Source organism: Dendrobium catenatum, unplaced genomic scaffold, assembly GCF_001605985.2.
Source record: "Dendrobium catenatum unplaced genomic scaffold, ASM160598v2 fragScaff_scaffold_586, whole genome shotgun sequence".
NCBI classification, from domain to species: domain Eukaryota; kingdom Viridiplantae; phylum Streptophyta; class Magnoliopsida; order Asparagales; family Orchidaceae; genus Dendrobium; species Dendrobium catenatum.
Window position 1 is genome coordinate 1,081,231 of NW_021319048.1, and position 12,333 is coordinate 1,093,563.

At 33.6% G+C, this 12,333-nt stretch overlaps 1 protein-coding gene across 1 annotated transcript; it reads right to left on the reverse strand.

Annotated features, from left to right (window-relative positions):
- Positions 1–1,139: 1,139 nt before the first annotated feature.
- Positions 1,140–10,586, reverse strand: LOC110098931 (probable protein phosphatase 2C 12). Its single transcript, XM_020825917.2, has 9 exons — positions 10,117–10,586; positions 8,976–9,147; positions 8,610–8,760; positions 8,470–8,533; positions 5,488–5,595; positions 4,764–4,889; positions 4,434–4,672; positions 1,919–2,121; positions 1,140–1,583 (listed from the first exon to the last, which is right to left on the reverse strand). The coding sequence occupies exons 1-9, from the start codon at positions 10,342–10,344 to the stop codon at positions 1,552–1,554; spliced, it is 1,323 nt and encodes a 440-aa protein (XP_020681576.1). The 5' UTR covers positions 10,345–10,586; the 3' UTR covers positions 1,140–1,551.
- Between the last annotated feature and the right edge of the window lie 1,747 nt (positions 10,587–12,333).

A 12,333-nucleotide genomic window follows, 5' to 3' on the forward strand; every position in this document is an offset into this window, starting at 1 on the left:
TTCATCTTCATCTTTGCTTTCAAGCATGAAAGCCATTTGCTGCCAAGTGTTTGGTAACGCTAAGGATTTGCCTTTCCTTGCATTTTAAGCAGGATTTGGCTTCTACTGGCAATTTGAAAAAATAGCTCACATGATGTTGATTCAACATTGCTTGGCACCATACTTCACATATTTTGGAGGGAGTAAACTCTACCTATTTTTGTATAGAGAATGTTAAGTAGGGGGTGTCAATATTGGACTAATTATTCTGTGTGGATATCTGATGGAGAGAACTGTCCAGATTTGTTGTGCTTTTACTGTTATTTTTATTACACTTTTGCAAAAGGACAATAAAAGGGCAACAAATATTTAGTTATTTACTAAATAATTGAATATTTGCTTCACCTTTACTGTCCTTTTGTAAAAGCGCAACAAAAGGATAATAAAAACACATTCGTAATTGAATATTTGTTGTCCTTTTAATGCCCTTTTTCAAAAGTGCAGCAAAATGACAGTAAAAGGGCAACAAATCCGGACGATTCTCTCCATCTGGTGTTCGCACAGAATATTCCATTATGTCAATCCGATACGAAAAATTCGAATTTAAATTGACCCGTTTAATAAACTCATTTTATAAATTTGAAATATTAAATAGAAGGCATTCCCAAAAGAATAATATGATATTGGGCGCTATTATTTGATTGGCCGGATAAATTTAAATTCTAGTAAATTAAGGAAAGTAAATTTTTGAAGATAATTCTGATAACTCAAATAGAGAAAGATCTTTGAATCATATTTATCAGCCATCCTTATTACAGATTTTATTCTATTTGTTATAATTAACTAATCTCTTACTTATGTTTTCAATAATTGTACTTTCTACAAATTTTCTCTCTTAAATTTACTCCTCGACTGTAACACGAATAATATAAAAACCCTATTGAAATAAATTCCCTATATTAATTTATTTATTTTTTACAAAAGCTTATTTTATTTATAAACACATTGTTTGAAAGGATATATTTTAAATGTGTAATAAAACCAAGCCACATCATGCCCAAATTCATCAATGTTTTCACATAGATCACCAAAAATCACCAACAATGCTATCATAAAGTAACATAGAAAAACATCTAATGAAGTAAATGATGTGCTAATTGGAAACTTAAAATTGGAACTTCATTTCTTGAAAGCTGACATTAAGAAAACCAACTGCTAACATAATACAATTTATGCTGATATTACTTTAAACCTTTAGAGAATGATACATTTACATGGCAATTAATCTAAAATGAATTGAATCATTTAAGGCCTTCTGTAGAAAGGCACTGCAATGGCTTTGCTCCACAAAGGAAGGAATATAACAATCTACTAAGTTACAGAATCACAGAAATGCCAATTTTGGCACTCTCTGCCCTGTAAAATATTGTGAATTGATCTATAGATGAGAAGAGCTTCAGAACCTGGTGTTACAGTTGGCTCCAGTTATCTCTTTGGTGATGTAATGAGGAAGAAATCTCAATGGCAAGCTCTGGAAAATGAAACGCCACCACAAATTATAATGAAAACTGGCTATTCACCTCCGACTTTCTTTCTAGATGAGTCTGGATTTGTTGGAGAGGGAAATAAGTCAAAAACAACAAACAAAATCAAGCGATTAATACTTTCAGCATATAAATAAGAACGAGAAAAAGATCAAAATGATCAATTGAATCTGTATGAAGGATCAAAATGATTCCCAATTATATTAAATGATCATTTTGATCTTTCAAGTCTTTTAAAAGGAATTAAAATAATCTTATGATGGGATTATTTTGATTCTTTTTTAAGGAGTTGATAGATCAAAATAATCATTTAATATAGTTGGAGATTATTTTGATCATTATGTCAATGAACAATTTTGATTATTTTCTCAAATAAGATTATAGTTGTAGCTAACCTCTAGAAGGTATTTTCCCTTCCATGGCTTCTTTTTTAGCCTGGCAACTTGTGCAAAGTAACGGGCCATCCCAGGGACAGACACTGCCAGATTTTGATGAGCCTGCATGCACAGAAATACCCTCACCAGGTTTTATATCAACCTGGCAAACCGCACAAGCAAAATGACCAAATATGGTGCACATTGGATAATCTAAGTCCAACCTGCAAATAACATGATAATCATTTGTCAATTCTAGAGTAGATAGTCACATTTAGCAATAACATGTCGAAGAGAAACTATAGAAATTCAAGGTAAGAAAAACAGAAGAATTATTTTAACTGTCAAAGTGCAGTCTGTTATTTACAAGCTCTCCAAAGTGTTCAATACAAGAATAGCGTCATGGAACTTGAAATTTTTAAAATGAATCAAATTTGCTTGCATTTTTTAGGGGTTGTTTGGCAATAAGTAGGATTTAATTTTAGTTGGGTTTAGTAAATCCTGTAAATTCATATTTAGTAAATCCTGGATATGTTAAATTTTAAAAACTGTTTGACAAGATAGCTATTAAATCATGCTAAATCCTATGAAACTATTTGGCAATGTAATCCAGGATTTAAGGCGGTTGGTTTATTTAAAATTAAATGTAATATATTTTGAATTTAATTTGTGTGTTAAGTAAAGTTACTAATTAATTTCAATTTTAATTACCCCCAATAACTTATAATGATAAATAATATAATTAGAAGTTTTTTTAGTTATCAAATAATTTAATTAATAGTTTAGTTACTAATTATAGTACTAATTATCAAAATACTTATTTAAGTATTAATTTAATAAGTAATTAACATCTAATTATATTAATAATTATCTAATTAATTAATTTTTATAAAAAAAGCTATTTATGAAACTAGTGCTCCTAGCTAATTATATTAATTATTAATTATTAATTGTACTAATACTTATTTAATTAAGTTTAATTAGATTATTTAATTATATTACTAATTCTACTACTAATTATTTAATTAATTAGTGATATTTTAAATTATATTAGTTATGTTAAATTAGATTAATTGGATGGAGGTCTTCTAGGGTTGGATTTTCATCTCCATTTCTTCATTGTTGTTAGCCTGTTGCTTGTTCGTCATCATTTCTTCGTTGCTACTTCGGCCTGCCATGTTTTGCATGAAGCAATGTGTTGAGAAGAGTCACCAAAGAAGCTTATTCACTTCCTCCAACAACGTCAGATTGGAAGTCACGTCGAAAGTTGGCTTGATGCGAAGGTAATCATCTTCCTCTCATTCAAGATTGGAGATCGCTCGCTCGCTATGGAATAACTTTGCAAACTCATAAATCTTGTTAAATCCGCCAAACAACAGGATTTAGTAAATATCAAATTTACAGCGTAAGTTCGTGAATTCAGATTTACAATCGATCATATTTACTGCACGCTCTGAAACTGTTTGGCAGGAGTTATGACAAATTCAGCATAAATCTTGCTTAAATCCCGCTACCAAACATCCCCTTACTGTTATATAGTTCGGCAATATTACAAAATTATAATATTCTTTATATACTTAAAATGCATACAATTAATTTGTGTTCCAAGAACAAGTGAAAAAAGCGTTAAGTAACAAATCAAACAAATAACTATAGATTAGCCATCTAAGAAACTCCAACTCCTAAATAAGAACATTTGCTAGTTTTATAACTATATATAACTACTAGACTGTATGTTTTACCTTTGTTCGATAGATATTTAATGGAGTACACAAAATTATTCCTGAACCACAGTTGAAATCATATAGTCTTTTCATGATTATCCATGGTTTATGAGTTACAATTCATATTTCTTGATCTTTTCTGACATAGTGAAAAAAATACTATTAACCTTTATGTCCTTTGATTCCCACCTTGTCAATCATGAGCAAATCGAGTAACAATTTTTCGATAAATCTATCAGATGTTTGATTTACTAAAATATTATTAAATTTCTGATTACTCTTCTTACTAAGTTCAACTCTAAAGCTCCTACAAAAACTGATTCAAGATAATATCATCCAAATAATACTTTTCTGATACAAAAACATAAGAAATTTTTAAGCCTTAATTACCCATTAATTGTTAGATTTAAGAGCTTTTTTATTTTTCTAGCATTATCTGAAAGATCTAGTAATTTTTAGCAGCAAGCTCGTAGATGATCGAAGTAAAATTAAGTATTTATTTTGTAATTGTGTAGATACTCAATGATTTAAAGCAAAGGCATAAAAAGTTCTATTACAAAATGCAATAGCAAAAGATGATAGCATGAGTTTTTCGTTTACTAGAAAATAATCTTATCAATTAAAGCAGGTATGAGCATATTGAAAAAGTGAAAAAAAAAAAACATTATCAGATAAAATATTTATAAGTAGATTGCCAAAACTTAGGTGCTAGAAATTATTTATATTATTGAGCTAAACATGCTGAAAATAAGATTATTTACAACTACAAATGAAAGTAGAAGATCAAGTAAGTTAAAATATAAAATACAAACCTCTGAGCAAGCACTGCAGAGCCATCTTCAAACAGTTCCTCAACTATATCTAGTTCAGCATAATCTTCATCAGAATGATGAGTCGATGATTCAGATGACTTTTTGCGGAACATTTTCTTAAATACTCCCTTGCCTTGCTTCTTAGGTGGTACAATAGGAGGAGATATTTTTTCAAATGGCAATATGTCAACAACTATACAGGTGGTATCATCTCTTAGTCCTTTAAACTGCACAGCCTCCTGCAATTGGAATTCAAACACCTAATTAGTAAAACAGTAGACATTACATAAACATAAATAATGGAAGAATATACATTAATTAAAAAAATACTTTAACAATTTGCTTAGCAGCAGCATCTGCTGGAAGCCCGTGACAACATCGCAAAACTGACTCAAAGCTTAAAGCATCCCAGACACCATCACTACAGATGATAAGTCGACCGCCAGTAGTTGATAGCTGCAGAAATGGTATAAAGTGACATGAGAAGACTTCGATCTCAAAAGCTAAGCTAGATCGTAACGATGCAATAACCCAAAAACATAAAAAATCAACTGTAGTTGACAAATGATTGAACAAAAGGCCAATTTTACTAAGTATGACTAAGGTTTCGTTTGAGATGGCTTTCTTATTGCTTTTTAAAGCAGCTTTTTAGTATAAAAATTTTAATTTTTAAACTAAAAAACTGCTTTAAGTAGCAATAAAAAAGCTGTCCCAAACGAAGTCTAAATATGTACAGAAAGTTGGCTATTTGTAAAAGAATTACAAAATGGCATGTTGCTAAGTGCTAACATATGGCTCTCTAATAAAACTAATCTACAGTAGCTGATGTACTTATTGCACTGCAAAGGCAGTTCAATGCAACAGACATCATTATCTATTGAGAAATCATTAAAGCAATCAGCACAATAATTTAGTTAAATTAAACATGGTATCAAACAATAAAAAAAAATGTTATAGATATGGTATCCTGACTAAATAATTGGCCTGCTCATAGTACCCTTTGAATTCATTAAGCTATTGTTCTTCCAAGTAATCAATCAAACCGTTGATATACCTTTACTTGCTTGACATGGGGAATAGGTACAATGAATTCACCAACGTCCATGTCTCCAATTGATCTTGAAAGACACAAGCCACCAGGCCAGCACCTGAGCGGTCCAATCTGGAAACCAATGTCCATTATCAAATACAAAGATAGCAACTTGGCTAATATAAATGCTAATGTTCAGGGATGGAAGCTATATGAACAAGAAACTAACATTAAAAAAATAAATATGAGAAGCTTCTATGCATGTTAATATAAACTAAAGTGCCTCATGGTAGAATTTGTTATAATTAATTCATATGCCACAATTTATTAGATATTAAAGATGCGAGCTCGCATATTTGGAGCGGTAAATGCATAAATTTAATATATTGTTTGGATCATCCATGATATTTAAGAGTAAATCACACCTAAATCACATTCATAATACAAAATCGATCACCTCGGTAATCAAATCACTTATGTTCTACAAAAGACAAGAATTCATAGTACTCAAAACAACCAAATGTGTAAAGCACTTTAAAAAACCTACAGTTAACCTAAGTTGAAGGCCTTCAATTACAACGATACACAAGGTCACGAATGAATTGCTAAATGGAAATCCAATATGCTTTAGTAGTTAAAAACTAAAACGACCTACAAAGTGGACAACCCACATTGCAGGCTTATATCCAGTGTATAAACTAGTCTAACTCCCATCTTTAATTCCATACTAGCAAATTACCATGTGCATTTGCACGAGAAATAATTATTTTGGAACTTATAATAAAAAATAGAACAATTTTGTTATTATTATTATTATTATCTCATAGGGTTGTTGACCTCTTCTTTGACCCTTCAAGGTCTCCCAATGTACATCCCATCTTTAGGTATCCAGACCAGAAAGCTCTTGTCACGGCCCAATCACCCTAACCATAGTATTACCCAAGCTAGGACTTTAAGTCACTTTGATGGACTTCTTTATCACCTCAGCATAATAGGTGAACCTAGTTCTCAATCCTACCTCAAAACTAAGCCTTAGACTAGTTTGGTTCAAAATCCAATCTAACCCTCTTTATTGGTCTACAATGACCAAAAGCCTGACCTTATGTCCTACTTAAGTAATCCTAACCCTCATTAGGACAGCAAGGACAACAGAGAACTATCATTTGGGAAGGTCATTCTCTTGACCTGTCATCGGCTCCATTCTCAAAGTCAACCGATGTTGTCATCTTGGTGGATTGGTGCAATATGTCAGGATCAAGATCCATCAACTCCCTTCTCAACCTCTTAATGACCATCTAGCCTAGGGCTCTCGATACCTTGTCTTGAGAAGTACTCTTTCAAGATAACTTCTCCCAAGAGATCTCGTGCTCCGGATTCATTAGTACCGAAAAGATATCTGATTAACATGTCTAGCAAGAGCCAAAGGAATGAGGTTATTAATTCACATGCTTAATATTGGAGCAAGAAACACATTCAACCTTTCCTGTCATCTTCAATTCAAGGTAAACCAACAATTATTACTCCCATAGATGTTGTTGAAGATGTTGTTGAAAGGTTAGTTGCAAGTTGTGACTATTTAGTTTGTGTTTGTTGACAAGTTTTTGGCCGAGCTTCCTTCAGTACAATTCATTAGGAATTATCTCTAGGTAGTTCGTGAGAGAATTTTTTTATGGCTCTCCTCAACCACAAATATATTATTTTGAAATTCACTAGAGTTTAGAATTGAACATCCATTATTATTAAAAGACTGATAAATATAGATGATTTTTAATGGGATTAACGGTCTCCAATCTTTGCATTTTGCTCAAAAATTTCAGTTGCCCTATTTGGATCTTTTTTCCTCAACTTAAGTTACACCTGTCAAATAAATCAATCATTTACTCCCAATAAAATTTATGGCACTCATGTGCGAGTTGATGTACGAATTGCAAATATGTCCGAGCTTTCTGTTGCTCACAGATTGTTGGAATTTGATATTACTCAAACTTTTTTAAATCTTATCTAAATTGGCTCCCAAAATTATGGGTATTAGTAAATGATCATTTTGAAAAATTCCAATGTAGTGTTCATATTGTCACAGTTATGGCAATATGCTTAGCTCACATAAGAAAAATAGATATTTAGAATTGGAACCTCATAATACAATCAGCTTAACCTTGGTGGAAACAACGGCACATGCTCAAGATAATGTTAGTCAAATTCAAACCAAAATTAAAGCATCTCTCAAATCATCTCCTATCATTCTAAGTAGCATTATGGGTGGCCAATGCGTACCATATGCTATGTCTTGACCTTTGAATCATTTTCTTTCTCCTACAACTATTAATGAATGTGTTAATTAAGGCTGTCAAAATCGAGTAACATATCGGGTTCAAATCTAACCGGGAACTGACTCGGCACTTTCTGACCCGACTCAAACTCGACCCATTTTTGAAAACGGGTCAATTTTTTTCAGACCCGAACCCGATTTAACTCGTAAGTCTGTCACCATTCATGCGCTTATCCAGCTAAATCCTGTAAATCTGCCGTCGCCAGCCTCCGTTCAAGCGCTTATTCAGCCAAATCCTCGCGCGCTTATTCAGCCAAATCCCGTAAATCTATCGCAGCCTAAGCAGCGAGGCGAGTCACGCGACGAGCATGCAAGCAAAACTGGGTTTCTGGGTTGAACCGTACCCGACCCATAATTCAAAACGGGTTGAAAATCAGGACCTAAACCCGACCCGTTATTTCATAGTAGCATAATAAGGCTTGCCTATTTCAAATCAGCATCATTTAAAGCGCATAAAAGATAATATGCTCCACCAAACCATAACCAACAACCTTATGGAGCCATCATGCAAAAAAGAAAATATTGTAAATAATAATAAATAATCAGACATACTTTCCAGAAATATTACCTATGGATTAGGAGAAAGCAATGGTTACGGATAAATTAATGTTGATCACACAAAATTAACTTCATATGAAACAAAATGCAAAATTGACTCCTCATAAGTAAGAACACACCTCTGCTCCTCCAGCAACATGCAGTCTACCAACTTCACCCCCACTTGCAGTAACACGTTCCACCCTGTAAGAGAATACATCATAAAACTGTATAGGAACCCTTCTTACAAATCACTATAACAGAAGAAAAGCGCACTTACTCCTCTATGTTAACATCTAGTCTGTGATCTGCCGAGAGAATATAGAGTGAACCTTCAGATTCCAGAATACAACGCGAATCTCCAACTGATGCTACTGTTACTACCCACCCATCTATAATTACAAATGTGACAGTTGTTCCTGAAGTCTGTGCTGAAAATATGAATAAAATAAATTAAGAAACAGTATCATTGACGTAAGGGTAAATTAAGTTTCAATTTCAAGTCTTAAGAAAACAAATAAAAATAAATCGATGGCATGACAGTATTTTGATACTCCAATCTTAGCCAAAATGCAACGACGAAATGCAAAAAACATTAGTACATCATGGGAAGATGCATAATCTCCAAACTGTCAAATATTCTTACCTTTATCTTGGAAATCTTTATCCGTTTTAACAAACCCTGCAACCAAAGCTCTTGGAAGAACTGCTAACCATTTATCTCTATCAAGATTTGAAGGAATGGCACGCAAAATATTGTTTAAAAGGTTTTCCTTAGCATATATAGCAGCTGCCGATCCATTATGACCATCGAATATCTGAAGAAGGCAAACAAAAATGATTGCACGTTTATGTGTGAACATAAAGAATGGGAAGAAATACATCAAAATAAAAGGATAGCAGTAACAATCAAGTTCTATGGCAAACATAAAAGGGTTAGCATGCAATGGGATTACAAAAAAGAGCTTAAAAAAGAGAGTGGTTAAACGAGAATGTTAAATCTACATATTTAACTGTTTAATATTCATCTTAAGTCAAAAAAGAGCTTTGCCACCACAACTAATGGACTAAATAAGATCCCTATTTCAGCACATTTAATGAAAAGGCAACTGATACTGTTGTGCCTCCTCATGCAAAAAATATAGAAAAGCTTATATGCTGATTATTTAAAAAAGAACATCTTTGTCCGTTCATGCGTCCCTGCCACCTCTTACTTCAACAACTGATCATTTTAATAAATATAACTCAATAATAATTCAACATAGTTCAGATTTCTCCTCCATATTTGCTCCTCGGAGTACAGAGTATGCATATATTTGAAGATCTAAAGTCTAAACAAGAAAAAAGCCATAAACCCAATTCAAGCAAAAAGCTTGAACGATAAATTCACATACATGTCTTAGAAGATCTAAACAAGAATAAAACAATAAACCAATTTTAGGGGCAGAAACTTAAACAATAAATTCGCATTGGCATTAGAAACTTCTTACCATCACATCCACCAACATAATCAAAATTCCCTACATACGAAGACCAACAGAATTAGTTCCAACAAAGCCTATCCCAATCATCTCAGATAATCTATTCAATGTCGTTTTCTATCATCAAATGCCACGCTGAGCCAACTTAAAAACACGTAGATCTCACGCCTCTCACGGATCAAACCCCGCGGACATGCTAACAGCAAGTGATTGACCCAAATTACGCATCGAAATCAAGAAAAACAATTATTCCCTTCCCATTAATATCCAGAATTCACGAGAAAGAACCAAAAAGTTGAATCATACCCCAAATACAGAGAAGGTGCTGACGCAATTCCCGTGGACACGCTGACATTCGGGTTTGAGAAATGTGAAGTCCTCCCCCTTCTTGCAGTGATTGGCATATCCGTGGAGAATGTCGGGCTTCTCCATCTTCTCTATCGAATTCTCCCGCTTCATGAGCGTCGCCAGCGACACCGACCCTCCATCCCCGCCCGAGCAGCTGGAGCCGCCGGAGCATCCCCTCGAAGACATTGCCGGAACCTAAGCGGCCAGATCGATCAACCGCGAGGAATTCAAGGGAAGTTCTCTGCTTTTGCCCAAAATATGCCGCAAGGACGAAATCGAGCGCATTCTATCTGTAACGCGGCAATGCGTGGAGGAAATTGATCCTTTCGACGCGTATTCGACTGAATGACGACGGTTTTTCGGAGAGCCAGGAAAGAAAATGCTGGGAACCAAGGAGGGAAATATAAGAATAAGGACAGAACTGTCCTACGTTTTCTCTCTCTGTCTCTCTCTCTCTCTCTCTCTTAATAACTGTATTTTATATATTTATAATATCTAATATTTAAATTTTAATATTTATTTATATGATATTTTAATATTTAAGTATTATAAAAAGTTGATTATTTAATATTTATATAAATAAAATTATAATTTTTATTCATTTGTCAAATCACATTCTCAATAACTCTTTTTTTTTTCCATTTTTCTACAGTTTTGGAAAAGCGTTTTATATATGCTTCTCAGTTAGAAAACTCCATTTTCTGACTAATGTTTTTTAAAACTGTCTTTAATACTTTAGATGGGAAACGTGCATTGGCCTGGTTGAACTGGACCGGTTGTGAACCGCGGGTAGGCCTTGCTCATGCTAATTAGATGGTTGGACCCATGAAATCGCCCAAAACTTGGAACTTTACAAGTGCTTAACATTTAATTGATTTTAAAAGGTAGCTTTGACTTTAATAAATTTATTTTTGTTAATAAATATAAATAAAATTTTGAATTTCAAATTATGAATTACATGGCAGTGGTAAGGAAAATAATATTTGTCTTTTTTTTATGCAAAAATAAATTAAACACGGATAAAAGAGAAGTTGCAAAATACTAATAGGAGATGAGAAGCAATGATGTAGTTAGCGACGATAGCAATGAGGTCAACAAGTGTCCTTGGTGTTGACATCATGTATTAGCATGCATTGATAGTGGTGGTGATGGTGGTCAATGAAATCGGCAAGTGTCAATGGAATGTGTCGATATTGGCGGTGATGATGGGCAACTAAGACAATAGACATTGTTGTATTTGGTGATATTGGTTGAGAGATTATAGTCGGATGGTTATGAAACCATAATTTGTGAATGAATAGTGGTCGGGAGAATGTATTTAGGGGAATGTGGTCTAGAGATTATTTTCAAACAATAGTCAAATGATAGTGTTGTGACCACTGTGATTGATTGACTATGATTCAACGGTGGCAATCAGACAACAATGGTCAAATGATAGTGGTTAGAATGTGGCAATTCTATAACAGTTGTTGGATTGTTTTAGTGCTACTATGATTAGGAAGAGGCAGTTTGACAAAGATGGGCGTGCGATCGAACTAATAGTGGTGGTTCGGCTCTTATGATCCGACGATCATAGTCAGGCAATCGAAGCTGGATGAAAATGATCAAACAATGGTGACCCAATAACAGTGATAGGGTTTTAATAATTCGATGATGATGGTCAGATAGTAATGACTTGATGGCATGATTGAGTGATGACAATCTAATGATTTTGTTCAGGAAATTATAATCTAGTGGGAAGATCAAGCGACTGAGATCTGACAACAAGGTCAGGCAATGATGTTTTAATGACAGTGGTCGAAAGATGATGATTCATTCACGATAATCATAAAGCGATTGTCTAATACAACGGATCAAACAATGGTGGATCGACAATGATGACTCAATGATCACTAAATAACGGCGATCAAACAATAGTGATTGGATGACAACTATTTAATATTGGTGATCAAATTTTGACAATAGGACAACTGTTGTTAGGTAGCTGTTATCCAAATACCAATAAGATCACACCAAACAGACCCCGCAACAAATGCCACCAGAAAGGACCCCTTATTTCAACAAAAAATCTCACAGATAAGAAAACTGCGATTTCATTTGGAATAGTTTTTTACTGTTTCTAAAAATAGCTTTTTAGTACAAAAATTTTAAGAAAGCCATCCCAAACAAAGCCTA

Excerpts from the sequence above, each read along its gene's own strand:
- LOC110098931 (XM_020825917.2), bottom strand. The coding sequence starts at position 10,344 with ATGTCTTCGAGGGGATGCTCCGGCGGCTCCAGCTGCTCGGGCGGGGAT. Across the intron at positions 4,890-5,487 it reads CCCATGTCAAGCAAGTAAAG|CTATCAACTACTGGCGGTCG; the intron begins GTATATCAACGG and ends CCATTTCTGCAG. Across the intron at positions 1,584-1,918 it reads AGGGAAAATACCTTCTAGAG|ACTCATCTAGAAAGAAAGTC; the intron begins GTTAGCTACAAC and ends CAACAAATCCAG.